The sequence below is a fragment of the Sorex fumeus genome, unplaced genomic scaffold (genome assembly GCF_029834395.1).
Source record: "Sorex fumeus unplaced genomic scaffold, SorFum_2.1 ptg000107l, whole genome shotgun sequence".
Lineage (NCBI taxonomy): Eukaryota > Metazoa > Chordata > Mammalia > Eulipotyphla > Soricidae > Sorex > Sorex fumeus.
Window position 1 is genome coordinate 105,981 of NW_026606164.1, and position 20,717 is coordinate 126,697.

Sequence of the window (20,717 nt, forward strand, 5' to 3'; positions counted from 1 at the left end):
TTTAATCTGCCCGGCTTCCAGAGGGCGCCCCGCCACCTCCCTGCACGCCCCCCTGCTGGGCGGCCGGCTCCGGGTCCCCCGCCTTGGCCGGAGGAGGAGCAGTTCCGAGGGCCCCGAGGGGGCCTAGGACGGGCCCAGGGGCACGGCCCGCCCCTGCCCGGGCCCCAGGCAGCGGCAGCAGCTGCCCGCGCCCGACGAGGCCGCCGCTGCCAGGGGCGCCCGCTGCGGGCCGGCTGCCGCCCGCGGAGGGGCGCCGCGAGGGGCGTCGGCCCGGCCCGACCCCCGGGGCGCCCTGCGGCGCAGCAGCAGCGCCGCCGGGCTCCAGGGCAGCGGGAAGAGGCAGGCCCGCGAGGCCCGCCGGGGCAGGCAGCAGCGGTGGCGGCCGGCGCGGCGCGGGGAGCCGGGCCCCGGGGCCCGCGGAGGCACTAGGGGCGGTACATGGCGAAGGCCAGCAGGCTGAGCAGCAGCGTGAAGCCCGCCAGCCCCAGCGTGGCGGTCAGCGGGAAGAAGGGCCGGTACTGGATCTGGCAGTACCACAGCACCAGCAGCAGCAGCAGCAGCAGCGGCAGCAGCAGGCTGCCGATCTCCAGCCCCGACGGGCTCGGCTCCGCGCCGGGCGGGCAGGGCGGCGGCGAGGGCCCGGCGCGCGCGGACACGTGGCAGTGGAGGACGCAGTTGGGGGGCAGGTGCAGGCTGCCCAGGGTCTGGCTGTCGTCTCTGAGCAGCTGCCCCTGGTAGATGAGCCGGACCTGCTGCTCGCGGCCGGGGAACTGGGTCCTGGGGAGAGAGGGCCCTGGGTGAGAGGGCGGGCCTCAGGGGGCACCCGCCTTCCGCCGGAGCCCCCTGCCGGCCTCCGCGCCCGCCACCTCCTGGGCCCTGCGCAGCCGCGACCGATCGATCGGCACCTCCCCGTCCACCCCGAGCGGCTCCGCGCGTCCGCGGTCCTGTGCTGTCCTCACCTTTTCAAGGTGCCGATGGTGTCGTGAGGCCAGGCCCTGGCCACCTGCTCTGAGTCGTTGAGGAACTTCAGCCGGAGCACCAGGGGCTCTTGGGGGGCGTCCGGGGCTGGGGGCGTTGCCGGCGGCCCGTCGCCGTCGCCGGGGTCCGGCTGCACCGCGGGGCCTCGGTGTCGCAGGCTGGGGGTCTCCCCGCTGACCGCGTCGTCCGAGACCTCCATGGCTTCGGCGGGCTGAGCCGCGGCCGGGGGTCCCGCGGGCTGGGGCGGCGGGGCCGCGCCCTCGGCGGTGTGGGTGGAGACCCAGGCCAGGGCCAGCACCAGGAGGCAGGTGAGCACGGCGAACAGGAGGGTCACCTCATCGCCCACCCCTTCGATCAGGGCCATGGCAGCCGCCCGTGCCCGCCGCTGCTACCGAGCTGGGGAGGCACGAAGGGGGCCGTGAGCAGCCCGACCCCCGCGGACCGGAGTCCTCAACCGCCCCGGGGGACGCCCCCCGCCCCCCGCGCGGCCCCGGCCGTGCACCTTGCCCGGGCTACCCCACCTGGCGTTCCCTGGGGCTCGACCCCACGCAACGTCGCCCCCCGGCTCAACCGCCACCGCGCCCGGCCCCCCCGGCGTGCCCCCCGTGGCCCCGGCTCCGTGCCCCAGGTTCCCTCCCTCCCCCGAAGCTGCGCTCACTCCTGCCCGGCTCGGGTCCTCCCCGCTCGGCCCCCGGCCTGCCCCGGAACACCCACCCCGCGCCCCGACGGCCGCCCCGGGGCTGCCCGCCGCGACCCCCGCATCCGCGCCGCGCCCCCCGCCCCACCGGGTCCAGCACCCCCCGGCCCCGCCGCGCCTCGGCCGGCCCCCCGCACCCCGACCCCTCCATCACCCCGGGGCCGCGGGCGGGCGGGCGCGGGCGATCCCGGGGAGGTGGGCGCGGCCGGGGCGCGGGCACTCACCGCCCCACTCCGCCGGCTCCATAGCGGACCCTCGGGCACTTCCGGACGGGAGGCGCCGAGGTCGCAGACACCTGAAAGCGCCCCCCGCCCCCGCCGCTGCCGCCGCCGCCGCCGCCGCCGCCGCGCGGGGCATTGTGGGACTTGTAGTCCGGCGCGGGCCGCCGCGCCCGCCCCCGCCCCCCGCGCCGCGGGCCCACGTGCGGGTGTCGCCGGGCGCGTCCCGGTGCCCGCGAGGCGCCCTGGGCCGGCGGAGGCGGGCGGCGGCGCTGTCCTAACCCCCCGAGCCGTGGGCGGCAGCCGGATCCGCCTCCTCCCGCGTCGGCACCCGGGACATCTGTCGCTGCAGAAACCGACGTCAGCGGCCCCACGTCAGAGGCCGCGTTTCTTCGTGTCGGGAGAAGCAGGCTCCGGGGAGCTCTGCAGCGTCCACGCCGGCCTGCTCTTGGGCCGGGAGGGTCACCTCATCCCCCACCCCTTCGATTAGGAGGAGGCATCCAGGAGGCGCCTTGGGTGCGCCCGGGGCGGGGGCCCTGCCCGGAGCCCGGCACCGCGTGCTGGCTGAGGGTGCCCGTCCCCGTCCCCGGGGCTGGTCCTGCAGCCGCCGGGTCCCCGCCTCCACCTGGCCCCCAGCGGCCCGTGCAGGAAGCTGCGACGCTTTATCCCGTGCCACCATGTGGCTTTTTGGCTGCCTTCTCGAAGCCCTTAAAGTCTGAGACCGCCCCTCCCGAAATACAACTCCCAAGGCCACGCAGAGGCAGGGTCGGTTTTTATTAACTACAGTCAGAATGACGTGAGAGGCTTGGTACTGCTTTGCTCACCTAGGCTCAGGGCTGCCTCCCCAGCACGCCCCCGGAGAGGCTCTGGGTCCTGTGTGTGTGTGTGTGTGTGTGTGTGTGTGTGTGTAGGGGGGCTTCCCCCACCTTCCCCTGGGGGATTTTAGAGAGTCTGGAATAATCGTAAGCTGTTCCCCCTCGCCTCCCATGTTCCCAGCATAAGCCTGGTTGTGGGAACAAGTCCTCCAAATGTCACCTTGGGAGTGCCACTAGAATTACAACATACAGAGCGAATATCTTCCTCTGGGGGTTTTCTATTGGCTAGACTGGAACAAAAGTAATTGTGTGTGTGTGTGTGTGTGTGTGTGTGTGTGTGTGTCCCCATGTTCTTAGCAGGAGCCCGGGTGTGGGAGCCAATGTTACCTTGGGAGTGTCACAGAGTCTCAACATCAGAGCAAATATCGCTTTGTTTCCTTTCCTCCTGAACATGCACTTATCCCACAAACGTTTACTCTCTGTGGGAGAGAGCCTGGTAATGCAGTGGAGAATCACACCTCGCCTTCATGTGGCTCAGATACTAAGGGGGGGGGCGTGGACTCAGCACCCGCCATCCCAGTGCTACAACACGTGTGTGTGTGTGTGTGCTGCTGGGACCACCCATTCAGGCATTCCTCACCCCGGGCGCTTCTCCTGGAGGCTCCTGGCACAGCCACTGGCTGTTCATTGGAAATAAGCGTCTGAAATAGACGTCAGGGTTTGCTCGGAGCCTGGCAGGACATCATGAGGGACCTGCTCTCTTCAGCTGCTACATGTCTCAGGCAAAGCCCGGAGCAGGCATGAGGCATCCTAAGGTCAAAGAGGTCAATGAAAACCGCATCTCTCCCGAGCTGGAGAGGATCCAAACGTTGATTAGCCTGCGGCGGGACCAGCTTCTCCCGGAGAAGAGCCTTAGGACTGGTGGCTGGTTGGTCTGGGGCCGAACTGTGTGGGTACGCAATGGTGGACAGCCCTACCCTGGGCAATGACCCAGCTTGTTCTGGAAAGTTGGCTGAGCATGTAAAAAGGCTGGTGGTCAGAGAGAAGATCACACGCTTGTCCTGCACGTGGCCAACCTGGGTTCCATCCCTGGCATCACCGAAGGTTCTCTAGTAGCGCCAGGAGTGATCCCTGAGCACAGAGCCAGGAGAAAGCCCCGAGCACTGCTGGGCCTGGCCCCCAAACAAAACGAAACAAGGTGGCGGGCGCCAAGGTCATCCCCGGGGGAATCCCAACTGGTCTCTGGGATAGGCCCTGCGTGTGCCATCTCTGGGAAGGGTTGGGGAAGGGGCTGGCAGCAGTGCAGGAAGCACTGGCAGCGGGAACTCAGGAGGGGTTGGGACACGGAAGGAAGTCCAGGTCCAGGAGGAAGGAGTGGCCAGCGGCCGGGGCTACAGTGCAGGGGCAGGGCGCCGGCCTTGAGCCCCGCCAGGAGTGATTCCTGAGCGCTGAGCACAGCCAGGGGTGGTCCCCAAAACAAACAACAACGGAAAAAAAACAAAAGGAGTGGCTGGGAGTGGGAGAGGAGAGGGACACTGGGAACCGAAAACAGGGGTGAGCGGAGGAGGAAGCGCGCTAGGGTCTCCCCCTTCACGCCAGGGGGGCACAGGCCAGGCAGGAGCACCCTCTCCGGGTCCGGCAGGGGTCCCGTTTGTTCGCGCCGGGCCACACCCCGCGGGGTTCTCCGTGCTCAGGGGGACGGAGAGGGCGCTCGGGGGCCCTGGGGTCAGCGGCGTGCCCAACAGGCCCTCCCCGGCTGTCCGATTGATTTCTCGGGCCGGAGGATGGGGTCGAGCACGCGGGTCGCGCGTCGGGAAGCAGCCGGGACCCCCGATCTGCAGCCCCCCGCCCCCCGGTGGGTGCCTCGGTCGGCCGGCAGCGCGAGCGGAGGGGGAGGGGCTGCGCTCGGCGCCCCCCGGGGTGACCCGGCGCGTCCCGCCTGGGCCAATCGGCCGCGTCCATGTGTGCCCCGGGGCGCGGCCCGCGGCGCCGGCGAGGGGCGGGCGCGCGGGCGCGGGCGCGGGCCGGGGGCGGCGGCAGGCCGGGGCGCGGGGCGGCGGCGGCGGCGGCGGCGCGCAGGGGCGGGGGCGGCGGGGAGGGGGGCTCGGCGGCGGGTGCCGCGCGCGCGCGGGGGCGGCGGTGCGTGCGCATGACGCGGGGGGAGGGCCCGGCCGCGCGCTCCCGGGCCCGTTGTTGTTGCCGCTGGAGGCTGCTCCGAGGCGGCGGCGGCGGCGGCGGCTTCGCGGCGCCGGGAAGCGGCCGGCAGCGGCGGCCCCAGCGCGGCGGCGGCGCCCCCCGGCCCGGCCGCGGCCCCCGGCGCGCGCCCCGCGCCCCCCGCCCGCGCGCCCCGCGCCGCGCCGCGCGCCCGCCGCCGCCGCCCCGCGCCCCGCGCCCCGCGCCCGGGCCGGGCCCGCCGGGCCCCGCGCCCCGGAGCCATGAACTTCCCGGCGGGCGGGGGGCAGAGCCCGCAGCAGCAGCCCAGCCTGGCGGCGCCGGGGGGCGGCGGCGGCGGCGGCGCGGGGCCCGGGCCCGGGGGCGGCGGCGGCGGCCCCTCGCCGCAGCTGGCCGGCGGCGCCGCGCCGCAGTTCGCGCTCTCCAACTCGGCGGCCATCCGCGCCGAGATCCAGCGCTTCGAGTCGGTGCACCCCAACATCTACGCCATCTACGACCTGATCGAGCGCATCGAGGACCTGGCGCTGCAGAACCAGATCCGGGAGCACGTCATCTCCATCGAGGGTGAGCCGGGCGGGGGGCCGCGTGGGTGGGTGGCTGGGAGGGAGGCGGCCGCTCGCGGGGACCCCGCCGCCGCCGCCGCGCACCCGGGAGGGGCCCCCGAGCCGGCGGCGAGGGCCCGCGGCGCGCCTTCCTCCCCGGACCCGGACCGAGACGGGCGGGGGGCCGGGGGGCGACCTTTGGGCACCCGCCGGGCAGAGGGGCCAGGCTCAGGCCATCTGCTTCCTGCCCAGCCGGCCGGCCGCGGGAAGAGGGCCGCCCTGCACCCCCACCCGCGGCAGGCGGTGGGCCTGGCCAGACTGGACATGTGGGGGACGGACATGTCCCCCAAGAGCCCCTGCGCTTGGCACCCGAGGGCCCGGCCGCTCGGGGCTCCTTCCCCAGACCTTGTTGGTCTTTGGGGCGCACAGGCCCGCTCTTGGGCCCGCGTCCTGCCCCCCGTTTTTTTTTTGCTAGGGTCTCCCTCCCTCCCCCACCCTTCCTGATGTCCCCCCTCCCAAGACCGGCTCAGAACTAATTAGGTGGCAGAGAAACTCATTAACTTGGAGTGCAGCGAATGGCCTGGATCTCCTGGTGGCCTGGGGACTGGGCGGACAGGCAGGCCGGCGGGCATTGTGTGAGGGGAAGGAAGGGGTGCCCCCGGCCCAGGGGGGCGGGCAGGGAGACCAGTGTCCCCAAGATGGGCAGGTCCGGATTCTCTGCTCATCCCTCAGCTGACAGGCGGGGGTTTCCCCTCCCGGCCAACCCCCCACACCACATACACACCCAACCAGCTTCCCCCTTGCGGTTTGGAAGTACCCCATGTTCCAACTTCGCCGGGAGGGAGGCTTGGTCTCCGCGCCCCATCCCGGGAGCTGGTGGCTCACTGTCACCCGACCAGCTGCTCCGCGCCGGGCCCTGTCAGCTGGCCCCGCTCTGAGCCCACTTCCCCAAGCTGCCTTGGCAAGGTCCGTTTCGCCCAGCCTCTCCCCTTCTCTCTGCCCAGGACCCATCTTTAATACCCGTCTCATCCCAGCTTCCCACCCTACAGTCGCTCAGTTTCCCGACCGTAGGCAGGCAGGAATAACAAAAATCAAACCGAAACTGCCACCAAAAAAATAAATAAACCAACAAAAAACCAAGCCCACCCCCCAATCAGTCCCCGCAGGCCACCCATTGCCTGCCTGGCTCCATCTGCCTGGCAGATTGCTCCCGTCCTGCCCAGGGCCGCCTTCTTCCCCGGTGGCCCCTGAGGGCCGGGTCTCACCTGGTCCCTAAATGCCCCTTGGCCTGGAGGCCTGTTTCCTGTGGGCCGATGTCCTCCAGCCTCCGATCAGCTAGCTGCTGGGGAAGGGCTGCCTGTCCCTGCTCTGAAGGTGACCCCACGTGTCGTCAGCTGGGACCTCCTTGTGCCCCTGGGGTCCCTGTGTCCTTCAGATGGGTTGGAGGGGAGGCTTGCCGCAGTCCGGCGGTGGGGCCAGCTTTCTGGGTGCTGCCCACCTGAGTCACTCAGGTGACACCTGGGGGACACGGGGTGCGTGAGTGACTCAGGGCCGCGCGGGGGCCAGGTCTCCCGGCAGTGGGACCCGGTGGGGGTGGGGGGCGCAGAAGCAGGAGGGCCTTCTGGGGGTCCGGCAGGCAGGTGGCCTGGGAGGACCAGCTGGTGGGTGTGTGCTGGCAGGAAGTGGCCATCTGGCTGCGGCACGTGAGGGTTCAGGCTCCGTCCAGTGGGTGGCTTGTTCCTGTCCTGTGTCCCCAAGCCCCCCTCGGTGCTCCCAGGGTGCCCGCCACCTCACCGTGTCCCCGTCCCCCATGGGCTCGGTGCCGTGACCTTCTGGAAGCCGAAGGGACAGGTGTGGGGTTTCCGGTTGGCTCCAGACCTGGGCTGGTGAGAGGATGACGTGGAGCTCGGGGGCTGGGGGTGGCCCGGGGAGGGGCCGTGGGGGCTGCCCACCTCTGCGGCCCCTCTTGGGGACCGGCCTGGCTCCCGGCTCCAGCTCTGTGGGTGGCGGTTCAGCGGGGACAGTCGGAACACCCGGAACCCCCCCCTCTACCCCCGAGCCCTTTGTCCTGGTCCTCAGGGTGGGCTCCCCCACCTGGTGAGACCCTCTCTGGGGAGCGGACCCCCACCCCCCACTGGGGACTTGTCCTCATGCCCCTGCCAAGTGGCTGATGTGGGCTGGGGACAGAAGCACTGGAGCTTCTTTGGGTTTTTTTTTTTGGGGGGGGGGGGGTTGGCCACTCCTGGTGGTGCTCAAGGCTCCTGGCAGGGCGCAGGGGGGCTCCGGGAGTTGCCAGGATCGGCCCTGAGTGGGTCCCACCCCTTGTCCGCCGGCTTCTGCGCCTGCGTTTTTCACCCGCAGCCCCGGGAAGGGCCGGCAGCGGGGCCGTGTGGTTATCTAGGACTTTCCACAGAGGAGTTCTAGGAATCGAGGAACGGAGGGGAGCAGCGGGGGGGTGCCGGGGCGGGGCGGCGGGGGGGGGTTCGCGGCCAGGCCACGCCACCGCGTGTGTTCCAGATACATTTATTTAGCTCCTGCTGCGCGGCCCAGTTGCAGGAGCGCCCAGGAAGGCGGGAGAGGGGGCTGGGGGCGGCTGAGGCCAGTGGGGCCGCCCGTGGCGGGAGGACACTGACGTGGTGCCAGGGCGTTACCAAACCGGGGGCGAAGGTCAGACGCAGAGAGTCTCCGCCACACCCGTCCGTGATGAGGGGGAGGGCCGGGGCCAGGGATGGAGAGACCCACCCCTGCCTGAGCTCAGGCCGCGGGACCCTCGGGTGGCAGCATGCTGTCCCCCACGCCCGAGACACCCCAAACTGGCACCGGTGAGTGTGGCTGTGCGGGGGAGGCCGGGCTGGCTGAGGACGGTCCTGGGCTGCCCTGAGCCCCACAGGGCCCCCAGGGGCCCCAGCCCGACTTCCTCCCACGTGATGCCTGAGTGTGTGTGCGCGCACTCATGAGCATATGTGTGTGTGTGTGTGTCTGTGAAAGTATGTGTGTGTGAGTACGTGTGTCTGAGTGCGCAAATGTGTGTATGCGCGTGTGTGTGTGTGAGTGTGTGTGTGCGCGCACGTGCGTGTGCCAGGCGTGGGGTCCGCAGACCACACACAGGAGCAGCTGGCAGAGGTGGTGGCAGGGGGCACTGGCATGGACCGCCTGCAGCTGGCCGGGCTAGGGGGCACAGGACCAGGTTGGGGGCCACACCCAGAGGCGCCTGCGGCTGGCTGAGCTGTTCCCGGTCCTGGACCTCACTCCAGCCCCCAGGGCTTGACGGGGCCTTTCCCAGGCTCTGCCCTGCCTTGTCGTCCCCAGAGAAGACTCGTTCCTGAGGGCAGGTTGCCCCCGCCGGGCCTGGGGACAGTGAGCAGGTTTCAGGGCGCTGTCTGGTGTGATGCTGTCCCTGGAGGGTCCTGGGGGGCCCCGCGAGCACCCCTGCCTCTCCAGGGCAGTGGCCACCTGGCCCTCATTCTCTCTCGCTCTCCTGTTTTGGGTTAGTCTGTTTTGGGGCAGTGCTCAGCGTTTAGGGGACCAAGTGTAGTGCCAAAGGGGTGTCCGGGTGCCAGGCCAGTGCTGTGCCCGCTGCCCGTCTCTCCGGCCCCTTTGTTTTCTTGCTAATGTGCAGGTGACGGGAAGCTCCTGCAGGCCCTTGACCTGGGAGGGATTGGGGGGGCCGACGTGGCTCCATCCTCATGGTCAAGTCCATGCAGAGGTCATGACTCCCCGACACTGACCCGTCGACTGACCCAGCGGCTACCCCCGCAGCAGGGGGCTGGGCAGCGCAAACCCCAGTTGCTTTGGTCAGCGGAAACTGAGCTGCCGCCGGCAGTGGTCATGGGGGACGGGTGGCCGGACAGGGGACAGGAGCCCGCTGGCGGCTCCTCCCAGCCCCAGGCCTCCCCTCCTGCTGGAGGCCACCCCAGGCCCGTTTCCCACACGCACACCCCAAGCTTCCCCCAGGCCAGCGTGTCCGTGTGGGTGCTGATTCAGGGGGCGTCCGGGAGATGCTCACCGGCTTTGCTTTGGGAATCAGAGTCTTGCTTTGATTTTCCTCAGAATGTCTTTTTGCAGGGGGCAGAGGCTGGGTGCTGGCCACACCCGGCAGTTCTCAGGGCTTCCTCCTGTCTCTGTGCTCCGGGACCACTTCTGGTGGGGCTCGGGGGACCCTATGGGCGCCAGGGATCGAGCCTGGGTCAGCCACGTGCAAGGCCAGCGCCCTCCACGCTGTGCTATGGCTCTGGCCCACTCTGGAATGTCTTCTTTGGTTGGTTGGTTGGTTGGTTGGTTTTTGGGCCACATCTGGCCGTGCTCAGGGGTGACTCCTTTGTGGTTTTTTTTTTAATTTTATTTTTTACAAAGTTGTTCACAATAATTGATTACAGTCAATAATCCAACACCAATCCCACCGCCACTATTATACCTTCCCACCACCATATTTTGAATTACTCCACCCCGGTCCCCAAAGCCTGTCCCCAAAGCAGGACCTCAATAATTTATTGTAGATTGCTTATATGAGTAATCCACTAAAAATGATCCAAAAACGTTTCCTTAGAGAAAGCGTGTGAAGAGTGTGGTATCACCTTGGAGCCGTTAAGCCCTTGTATAGAATATGAGATGTCCAGGAAATCTAAGATTTTATTTATTTATTTTGATTTTTTCGGGGGGGTCACACCCGAAAATGCTCAGGGGTTACTCCTGGCTTTGTACTCAGGAATTAGTCCTAGCAGTGCTTGGGGGACCATATGGGATGCTGGGAATCGAACCCTTGCATGCAGGGCAAAGGCCCTACCCACTGAACTATCGCTCCAGCCCCCTAAGATTTTATATAGGGTGATACAGCTAGAATTAAACATTTTTTTCTTTTGGGGGTCACATCCGGCGATGCCCAGGGGTTACTCCTGGCTCTGTACTCTGGAATTATTCCTGGCAGTGCTCAGGGGACCATATGGGATGCTGTGATTTGAACCCGGGTTGGCTGCGTGCAAGGCAAACGCCCTACCCAATGTGATATTGCTCCACCCCTAGAATTAAATTTTTAACTGGATGGTGACATTGGGGTGCGGGGTCATCTCTGCGTCGTGTTTCTCTCTTCCTCTTCCGAGGTTGATTGGTGCGCCTCTGGGTGGTGGCCGTTAAGGAGCTTATATGGCGCCAGAGGCAGTTGGTGGGCGTGACTGCCAGGCTGCCGGAGCACAGGGAGATGGGGGAGGTCGCCATTCCCGACTCCGTGCCAGCCTGGAGCTTTCGGTCACAAGTCCCCCAGACCTGGGTTTTTCAGCAGATTCGCTCCTGGATGAGGCTCGTCCGAGCCGGTGGAGATCGGCTGTGAGCTTGGCGGTGAGTTAGTTCTGGAGAGTTTCGGCTGCCAGGGCTCTGTTGCAGCGGGAAGGGGAGCTCACCGCCCTCAGGAGTGACTCCTGGCATGAGTGGGGTCCATATGGGTTGTTGGAGACCAGCCCGGGTCAGCCCTGTGCCAGGCAGACGCCCTTCCCGCCGTGCTATCTCTCCAGCCCCTGTCGGAGTATTTTCCAACTCACTGGCATCCACTTATACTGTTGAGGGGTTTCGGGGTGCCCTGAGGTCTCGAGCCCCCCAGCAGAAAGGACAGTGACCCTGACAGGCACCTCTCCCTTCTGTTTTGTTGGTTTTTTTTTTTTTTTTCGCTTTTCGGGTCACACCCGGCGATGCACAGAGGTTCCTCCTGGCTCATGCACTCAGGAATTACTCCTGGCAGTGCTCAGGGGACCATCTGGGATGCTGGGGCTCAAACGCCCTACCCGCTGTGCTATCGCTCCAGCCCCGCCTCTTGCTTCTGTGAAGAGTGGATGGTGTCTGGGCCCCAGGTTGTCCTACTGGAGAAACAATTCTCGGTGTCTCAGCGTTAAAGAAAGGGGGACCCGGGCTGGAGGGATGCATTGCCTTGCATGCAGCTGACCGGGGTTCAATCCAGGCCACCCCTTCTGGTCCCCGAGCCTGCCAGGAGTGATCCCTGAGTAAGGCCTGAGCACGGCCAGCTGCGGCCCCACTCCAACAGATAAGGGCCTTCGAGTGCCTGGGAATTAGTCCAGATGGCAGAGCGCATGCTTTGCAGCGAGCTGAGTTTGACCTCTAGCGCAGTGTGTGTGTGTGTGTGTGTGTGTGTGTGTGTGTGTGTGTGGCCCTGGGCTCCCAGCACCGCTGGGTGTGACCCCTCTAGCACGCTAAGACGGGCCAGAGAGATGGTTCAGCGGGCGGGTGTGCTTTACCCTAGATTCGATGCTGCTGGGTGTATCCCCCAAACCCAAACCAACAAGCACAGAAAAAAAAAGGTCTCGGGGCTGGAGCAATAGCACAGCGGGTAGGGCGTTTGCCTTGCGCACAGTCGACCCGGGTTCGATTCCCAGCATCCCATAGGGTCCCCTGAGTACTGCCAGGAGTGATTCCTGAGTGCAGAACCAGGAGTGACCCCTGTGCATCGCCGGGTGTGACCCAAAAAGCGAAAAAAAAAAAAAGGTCTCCCAAGAGAAGGTCCCCTGGTCCATGCTTGGGCCTGCGCCCGTGTCCTGCTGCGGGCAGAACCTTTTTCCTCTGGATGGAGGTTTCAAGGCTGCACGTTCTAAGGGCTGGACACAAGTGGCCCTGGTCTCACGGGTCACTTTGGCTGTCCCGGGTTCCCTGGCAGCTGCAGCCCCGCCCCTGCACGCCACGCATGCCACCTCAGCTCCCGAAAGCCCTCCCCAGAGCTGGGATGCTAACCAGCCCCCCCTCATGAGCCCCCCGGGCCAGGGAAGAGCCGGATCACGTAGTGCTGTCAGCCGCCTCTGCTTGGTTGTTGCTTCTAGCCTATTCCAGGCTGTTCCACACTGTTCCAGACTGTTCCAAGCTGCCTTCCACGGAATGCTGGGGTCAGTTCTTGTCTCTGGAGCCGGGCTGTTGGTTTGAATCCTGCACCTACTTCTTGTCAGTGCGAGCGCTCACCTCTCCCGGCTGAGATGCGGGGAGGAGGTCGGCCGCGTGCAGTTCCTAGACAGCGCCGGCCCCTGGGTGTCCGCACACCCGCCCATCTGTTCGTCTCTCTGTCCATCTGTCTACCTGCCTGCCCCCCCTGCGCCCCCACCCCCCAAGCGCCCAAGGGACCTGCAGGAGGGCCGGGCCATGGGTGCTGTCCTTGCAGCCTTGCCAGCGCTGCTTCCTGGACCCCGCCGGACAGGGATGCAGAATTGGGCCGAGCTGGCAGAGCCTGGCAGGCTGGGAGCGAGGCGGTGCCAAGTGGGTAACTGTGTGAGCTGCCAGCCACGGGCATGTGCCACGGGCACGGCTGGACAGCAGGAACAGGGCCTGGGCGCCCGCACGGCTCGGCTGGGGACGGGAGAGACACTGGAGGCCTTCAGGTGCTGGGGGGGGCGGAAGCGTCCAGACCAGCGCCCCCCCTCTCCACCCCCCCCCCCCCGCCTATCCGAGGCAGTGCCCTCATGTGGGCAGCGGCCACTGCGCCTTGGGGCTTCATGCCTCACTCTGGTCCTCCCGCAGCTGCAGGCGAGATAGGAACTTAACCCCTGCCCTCCCCTGCCCTCCCTGCCCATGATGCTCAGGGATTACTCCTGACTCAGCACACAGGACTCACTCCTGGCGGTGCTCAGGGATCTGGGATGCCGGGGATCGAACCCAGGTTGGCTGCGTGCAAAGCAGGCACCTTCCCATAGTCCTGCCACTCCCGTCCCGGAAGACCTCGTTGTCACCTGCATGGCGGTGTGGGGACCCGGTGGAGGTAGAGGTCGAACTCGGGCTTCGGACTATCCCCTTCCTTTTATTTTTATTCTTAGTTTGGCTTCCGGTCATGCCTGGCGGCCTCCGGGCTCCCTCGTCTTGCAGTCTCACTGAGTCACACACAGCGTCACCCGCCGAAAGCAAAAGGGCTGCTGGTGCAGCTGGTCACGGGCGCCCTGGGCTGCGGTTGGGGCTTGGGCAGGGGTGCAGTGCAGGAGGCAGGGCGCGGCCTTGCGCGGGGCTGGCCTGGGTTCCATCTCTGGCACCCCATGGGGTCCCCCCAACCCTGCCAAGCGATCCCCGAGCTTGGAGCCAGGAGTGAGCCCTGAACGCCACCTGTTGTGGCCTGAGAAGCAAAAGCAGAGACGTGGGCTTGACAGCAGGCGCTTGCCAAGCTGGCAGGTGCCCAGGGTCGGGCCCCCATCCAGGGGTCCTCAGGGGGGGTCTCCAGCTCTGGGACGGAAGGAGCCAGTGGGCGTCGGGCTCCTCCCTGCCAGCCCTGCCCCTCTCTCCCTAGCTGGACCTCAGGGAGAGGGTGAGAGCCCCGTTCTGTAGCCAGCCCCCTGGGGACCTAGACGCTGCCCTGGGCCCAGGAAGGGCCCACCCCTCCCCCGGTCCCCTGCCCTCTGTCCAGGGAAGGGACAGCTGTGGGAAGGACCCTCCCCAGACCTGTCCCCACCCCACGTCAGAGCTGACGGCGAACACGGGACAGTCCACACTGGCCCATCTACTCTTGGGGGACCGTCCCCGCTCCCGCCATGACCCAGTGGACACTTTGTCCGGGTCGACCGGACAATCTTAGACGCAAGCCTTTAAGAAAAGGAAGTCGGGGCTGGAGCAATAGCACAGCGGGTAGGGCGTTTGCCTTGCGGGTAGGGCGTTTGCCTTGTGTGCAGCCGACCCGGGTTCGATTCCCAGTATCCCATATGGTCCCCTGAGCACCTCCAGGGGCAATTCCTGAGTGCATGAGCCAGGAGTAACCCCTGAGCATTGCCGGGTGTGACCCAGAAAGCAAAACGAAAGAAAGAAAGAAAGAAAGAAAGAAAAAGAAAGAAAGAAAGAAGAAAAAGAAAGAAAGAAGGAAAGAAAGAAGGAAAAGGAAGTCACGGGGCTGGAGCGATAGCACAGTCAGGGAGGGCGTTTGCCCTCTGTGCATGGCCAACCTGGGTTCAATCCCTGGCATCCCAGAGGGTCCCCTGAGCACCAGGAGTGATTCCTGAGTGCAGAGCCAGGAGTGACCCCTGAGCATCGCTGGGTGTGACCCAAAAAGAAAGTCTTGAGCGGAGAGATGGCTCAGCAGGGGTTGCTTCCCTGGCACTCAGCCAGCCAGGGTCATGTCCTGGGTACCCCCATAGAGACCCTGAGCACAGAGCTGTGTGACCCACCCTGGGCTAGTGGTAGGGGGTGAGGAACGGGAGCCCCTTGGCTGGCCCTCCGCACGCCGCAGACCTCTCCTCCGTGGCCCTGCATTTGGCCAGGGGAAAGCCCATTTTGGGGGCTGTTCGGGTCCACCCAGAGCCCAGCACTGCCCCGGGCCCTGGGTGGAGAGCGGCGGCCGCTTTGGAGGGGCGGGGGCGCTGCCTTCAGAGTGGTGCCAGGTCGGCCCAGCTCCGGCGTGGTGACCCGCAGGGAGGGCGGCTTTGATTGGCACCGCCAGGCACTGTTTCACCGGAGTAGTGATTTTATTATGGAAATTGCCGGCATCGTGCGCTTGAAACTGTTCACACAAGCCGCCCCACACTCCCGCACGGGGTGTCGGCGCCGGCACGGCACGAGATTGACAGCTCCTGCCGGGGCGTCGCAGGTTCTAAAATCAAGGGTTCTAAGCTCTGGTGGAGGGGAGGAGCGGGGGGGGGGGGGTCCCTTGTGTGCGCTGGGCGTGCCGGGACGGCCCTGCAGGGGGTGGAGGACCCGGACGGACTTGGACAGGGTCACCCGGCAGTGGTGTGAGTCGTGCCTGGCTTGGGGGTCTCGGGAGTCTTGGGGACGGGCCCCCAGCAGGAGTACTCACTTCTGTTCAGCAACAGGGAGAGCTGGTTGGCTTTGGGGGCCGCACCTTCAGGGATGGAACCCAGGGCCTTCACATGCGCCGGACAGGTGCTCTGCCACTGGGCCCAAGCGATAGTCCAGCATTTGCCTTGCGTGCGGCCAACCCGAATTCGATCCCCGGCACCCCATATGGTTCCTGAGCACCACCAGGAGTGCTCCTGAGTGCAGAGCCAGGGGTAACTGCATAGAGGAGCATCACTGGGTGTGACCCAATTTGGGTGTGACCCAAAAAGCACTGTAGCACTGTCCTCCCATTGTTCATCGATTTGCTCCAGCGGGCACCAGTAACATCTCACAACAAATTGTCAGACTTGTTGTTACTGTGTTTGGCCTATTGAATATGCCACGGGGAGCTTGCCAGGCTCTGCTGTACGGGCGGGATACTCCGGTAGCTTGCCGGGCTCTCTGAGAGGGGCGGAGGAATCAAACTCTGCTGCATGCAAGGCAAACGCCCTACCCGCTGTGCTATTGCTCCAGCCCGTTAATATAATCACTGTCACTGTCACTGTCACCCCATTGTTCATCGAGTTGCTCAAGCGGGCCCAGTAACATCTCCATTGTGACCATTGTTACTGTGTTTGGCATATCGAATACGCCACAGGGAGCTTGCCAGGCTTTGCCGTGCGGGCGAGATGCTCTCGGTAGCTTGCTGGGCTCTCTGAGAGGGGTGGAGGAATCAAACTCAGGTTGGCCATGTTGGCCGCTTGCATGGCAAACGCCCTACCCACTGCGCTATTGCTCCTATTAATATAGTATTATAGCAAATAGTATTTGCTATTAATATAGTATTTTCTGTTTTTTATTTTTTTGCTTTTTGGGTCACACCTGGCGATGCTCAGGGGTTACTTCTGGCTCATGCACTCAGGAATCACTCCTGGTGCAAGGCAAATGCCCTACCCGCTACCCTCTGTGCTATCGCTCCAGCCCCATCTGGTTTTCATTATTATCTATCAGTACTCACTGCTTAAGCCACACCCTGCCGGCACCAGATAATCTCCTCATGGGCCACCCTCCAGAAATCAGGACGCTCCTCCCAGATGGGAGTGTCAAATGAGGCTCATTTATTTATTTATTTATTTTGCTTTTTGGGTCACACCCAGCGATGTACAGGGGTTACTCCTGGTTCATGCTCTCAGGGGTTACTCCTGGCCGTGCTCTGGGGACCCTATGGGATGCTGGGAATCGAACCTGGGTCGGGCCACTTGCAAGGCAAACGCCCTGCCCGCTGTGCTATCACTCCAGCAAGTGAGGCTCATTTTATACCAAAAAGCATTCATACCAAAAAGCTGTACCGCTTAGCCCTCCCTGAGGAGGTGGGGTCCTGGGGAAGAGGGTCCTCCAAGACTCCAGATTCTGGAGGAAAAGGCCGTCTCCCTCCCCGAACCTCTCAGCCCGGATGCGGCTTGTGAGTCCGAAAACTCCCTCTCTCCGTCCCTCTCTCCGTCCCTCTCCCCGCCCACTGGGCTCTCTTCCTCCGTGGCACGGACATGATAGTGTCCTGCCCTGAGCACCCCAAACGGGGGCAGGTGCATCTTCGTCGTCATAAAACCCGTGTCACCGCAGGGAAACTCGGGCAGAAGTCAGCGTCTGTGTCTGTCACTGGACAGTGCAGGGGTGGCCGCAGCCTTGGGGGCAGTTGGGGGCCTTTCAGTCCCTTGGCTTGAGGAAGGTCAGTTCTTGGGGGGTTGTGGGGGCACACGGGAAACCCAGTGTGAAAGGAATGGGAAGCCCCGCCCACACTTCCCCCCCATCACCCCAGGGTGCCCCTGGAACCTCCTCTCGTGTCCGGGTCAGGCTGGGGCCCGACTGGACCCTTGCCCGCTACACGCACCTCACAGAGATACACCTCACAGTGCTCGTGTCTGCGTCGTGTCTGGGGGACCCCAGAGCTGGTTCCCCGGCACCCTGGGGTTCCTGGCGCGCCAGGAGGGCTCTGTGTCCTGCCAGGCAGAGCCAAGACCAAACGCGGTGGCGAAAACCCACGTCCCAGCGTCCGGCCCAGGTGGTTTCCTGTAGGAGGTCAGCCACTTCCTGTCCCCGGGATCCGGGCTGGGGCGACAGGAAGGGTCTAGGCCGTCCCACAGGCCTGCTGGCGGGGACGCCCGGGAGACGAATGCAGGGAGGGAAGTGACCGGGCGTCGGGCTCGACCCCCGGTGCTTGGGATTTGGAGTGTCTGTGGGGGGAGGCGCTCCTGCCCTGCACGTGGCCGGCTCAGGTTCGACCTCCGGCACCCCAGAGCCCCACCAGAGTGAGCACAGAGCTGGGAGTGAGCCCCGAGCACCACTGGCCTAGGCTTCTCCCTCCAGATACGGGGACAACTCCTGTTTCTCTCTCTCCCCCAGCTTGAGGGTCTTCTGGGCCCTGGTCTTCAGGTGCTTCTCAGAGGTGGTCCTGTCACGGAGACCCCCGCCTTGGGGATTCCACCACCTGGACGGGAGGGTTTGCTTGCAGCCGCCCGGCGGTAGGAGATGGACTGTCGGGGAAGGGCCACTTGCAGAGTGAGCTTCGGGGGTCCCCGTGGGAGGGCAGGAAGGGGTCTCCTGCGAGTGCAGAGTGAAGGGGTGTGGGGTGCGGGCTTCCTGCTGGGGGGTAGGAGCTGGGGTGCAGCCGCCTAACTGGAAAATGATGGGGCAGGGGCAGGGGTCCGTGGGAGGGCACGTGCCTCACACAGACAAGGCCCCGGGGTCCCTCCCCAGCACCCCTGGGGGTACTTCCCACAACCTCCAGAAGAAGCAGGCCGGGGAGGAAGTCTAGAGGTGGGGGCTTTGGCCTTGCACATGGCTGGGACCCCAGCACCACAGACCACCGTGCCGGACCGGAAGGCCACGGTCAGCCACAGTCAGCCCTGCCTGCTCTCCCGGGAACGGGTTGCGGGCAGCTGGGCTCCCGCCCTCAGCTGCTGAGCCAGAGACAGCTGGAGAGACCGGCGGAAGTCAGCGTCCCTTTCTGTCACGGGACAATCCGGGGGCGGGCGTAGGGGGGCCGTTCTGCCCGTTGGCTTTAAGAAGGTCAATTCAAGGGGGGCTCTGTGATGTGCGGGAAATCTGGCCGTGGCTCCCGTTGCGTCTGGGGGAGCCTCGGACCCCGGCCCAGGCCTGGGTTGAAGTGCGGCGCTGGAGAACCCCCAGGAATCCTTTTGTCAACAGTCACGTGGCTCAGAGCCGTGGTTGGCCCGGCAGAGATGGGCAGTGGGTGCCAGCGGGGACATGGGCATAACCCCTCCTTGCCACGTGCCTCAGGGTCTGTCTGCAGGGCAGGGGGTGGGCGGGCGGCACCCCCTGGACGCAGGGCTAGGAGCAGGCGCGGAGTGGCCGCGGGGGCCTCTTGCAGGCCTCGTTCCTGCCGTCCGGTGGGTGCCAGGGCTGTGCAGATGGCTGGGCCGGGCTTGGCCTGTGCCCTGGGCGCCTTGCCAGCCAGCCGGGCTCTGGCCGGGACCAGGACCAGGACTAGGGAGGCCCCGGGGTTTGGGGCCAGCCAGACGCCCAGGTGGGAATGCTAGCTCCAGCGGTGACCTGAAGCAGGGCCCTGGCCCCTGTGTCCAGCTGTCCTCTCCCCGCCTCCCCACTAGCTGTCCCTGCCGGGGGAGGGGGCAGACAGGGCCCCCCTCAGCAAGGGCCTGACTGGGGCTGGAGGCACCTAGTCGGGGGGCCCATCCTCAGGCCTTTGGATGGGGGCAGTGGGTGGGCCCGGCCTTGGGAATGGACAGGGCCCTGGGCCTCAGGTAGCCCCCAGTGCTGGGAGGCCGCCCACCCCCTCGCAGGAGTTCAGACTCTAAAGACTGAAAAGGGATGCACGGGCCTTGCACTTGCCTTGTACACGGCCGACCCGGGTTCCATGCCCGGCATCCCAGGAGGGACCCCGAGTAGAGCAGAGCCAGGAGTCAGCCCCGGTGTGGCCTGAACTAAAAAAAACAAAACAAAACAGTGAAACAAAGAGAGCGAGAGAGACAGAGACAGAGCAAGAGAGACAGACAGAGAGCGAGAGAGAGAGGAGTGAGGGGGCGAGAGAGGGTGAGAGACACTCGCTCAGCTTGTTCTTGTAAGCAGAGCAGGTGACGGTCTCTGAAGCCGTCACCCGGGTCAGGTGTCCTCCGTCGGGACCCAGGCAGCCTTCCAGCACCCGGCCTTGCTGAGGCGACCTTGACGGAGGAAGTAAGACAGTGAAGTCCACCAGGAAGAATAGTGGGTGGCCCAGAGGGAGGGGCTGGCAGTGCCGGGGTCCACTCAGCGGGTGCCCCGGTGGGGAGCTGGGGTGGGCGGGGGCGGGCACCATCCATGGCACCAGGAGATGAGGGCAGAGTCCCGCAACGATGACCGATGACCGCTTGTTGTTGCCATTATTGCTGTTTCGGTTGTTTTGTTTTGGGGCCACACCCACGGTGCTCAGCACTGACTCCTGGCTCTGTGCTCAGGGATCACTCCTGACAGTGATGGGGGCACATACGGGATGCCAGGATGAACCCGGTTGGCCGTGAGCAAGGCAGGCGCCCTCCCCGCTGTTCTTGGCTCCAGCCTGGGCGTCGGGGAGGTTCACGCTTGGTGGGCCTGCGGGGAGACCCCCTGTGCTGGCCTCCCCTGGCTTGTGTGTCCACATGGTCATATGCAGGGCCGCCTCCCGTGGGGCCACAGCTCGGCCCATGGCTTCTGTGAGGAGTTTCCGAAGAAGGGCGTGTCAGGGGCTGGCTTCAGATTTCTGAATGCAGGGCCCGGAGAGATAGTACGTGGCCACCCCGGGTTCGATCCCCGACACCCCATCGGATCCCCTGAGCACTGCCAGGAGTGATCCCCGAGCACAGAGCCAGGAGTCAGCCCTGCGCACCGCGGGGTGTGGCCCTCAAACCCAACCCCACCCCACCCAAGGTCTCTGAATGTGATTGATGGGGACAGCCCACCCCGAGCAGCTCACCCAAATCAGAGGAAGATGGCTTTGGTGGCTGGCTCCGAGGGCCACATCTGCTGTGCTCGGGGCACGTGTGAAGAGACTGACCCTGGCCTGGCCACTCCTGCCCCCTTCATGGCCACCAGTGTCCCTTGGGAAGAGAGTCCATGCAAAGAGGGCAGCATGGACGAAGGTCTGCCCAGCAGTGGGTGGGACGCTGGGGACAGGCCTTCTTCCTGGGGACACTTGCTCCACACAGCGGCCGCTGCTGGAAGGGGCTTTGCTGCCACCTGGTGGGCAGGACGAGCTGGGACGGCTGGAGGCGCCTCTGGGCCCTGCCTGTGGGGTGGGGCGGGGAGGTCTGTCCTTCACCCCAGGGGCCTTCGGGTACCTGCAGGAAACCATCCTTTGACCCCATCCCGGGGGCCCCACGTGGCACAGGCCTGGGCCGGGCACACCCTATGTGAAGTGGAGGTGGGACACCGGGTCCAGGTCCCGCAGGGCGTTTCCTCCTCCCCCAGGGACCCTTGTGGACTAGTGGCAGGCCGGCACCGGGTTCTCCCAGATGCGCTGTGTTTGTTTGTACTGGGGGGGGGGGGGGGGGCGCGCACCGGGCAGTGCTCGGGG

At 65.7% G+C, this 20,717-nt stretch overlaps 2 protein-coding genes across 3 annotated transcripts in view; one reads left to right on the plus strand and one right to left on the minus strand.

Moving 5' to 3' along the window:
* Positions 1-282: 282 nt before the first annotated feature.
* Positions 283-2,214, minus strand: TMUB1 (transmembrane and ubiquitin like domain containing 1). The gene is made up of 3 exons (XM_056134810.1): positions 1,900-2,214; positions 960-1,374; positions 283-777 (listed from the first exon to the last, which is right to left on the minus strand). Exons 2-3 carry the CDS (start codon positions 1,340-1,342, stop codon positions 426-428), a joined length of 735 nt encoding a protein of 244 aa, XP_055990785.1. The 5' UTR covers positions 1,343-1,374; positions 1,900-2,214; the 3' UTR covers positions 283-425.
* Positions 2,215-5,128: 2,914 nt separating this feature from the next.
* Positions 5,129-20,717, plus strand: part of AGAP3 (ArfGAP with GTPase domain, ankyrin repeat and PH domain 3) — a 36,625-nt gene continuing 21,036 nt past the window's right edge. For both annotated transcript variants that reach the window (XM_056134777.1, XM_056134779.1), the window contains exon 1: positions 5,129-5,444. In XM_056134777.1, coding sequence (XP_055990752.1) covers positions 5,144-5,444 — 301 coding nt within the window. In that variant the 5' untranslated portion in view covers positions 5,129-5,143. The remainder of the gene's footprint in view (positions 5,445-20,717) is intronic.

Coding starts and splice junctions, on each gene's coding strand:
- TMUB1 (XM_056134810.1), bottom strand. CDS start 1,342: ATGGCCCTGATCGAAGGGGTGGGCGATGAGGTGACCCTCCTGTTCGCC. Junction 778..959: donor ACCATCGGCACCTTGAAAAG/GTGAGGACAGCA, acceptor CTCTCTCCCCAG/GACCCAGTTCCCCGGCCGCG.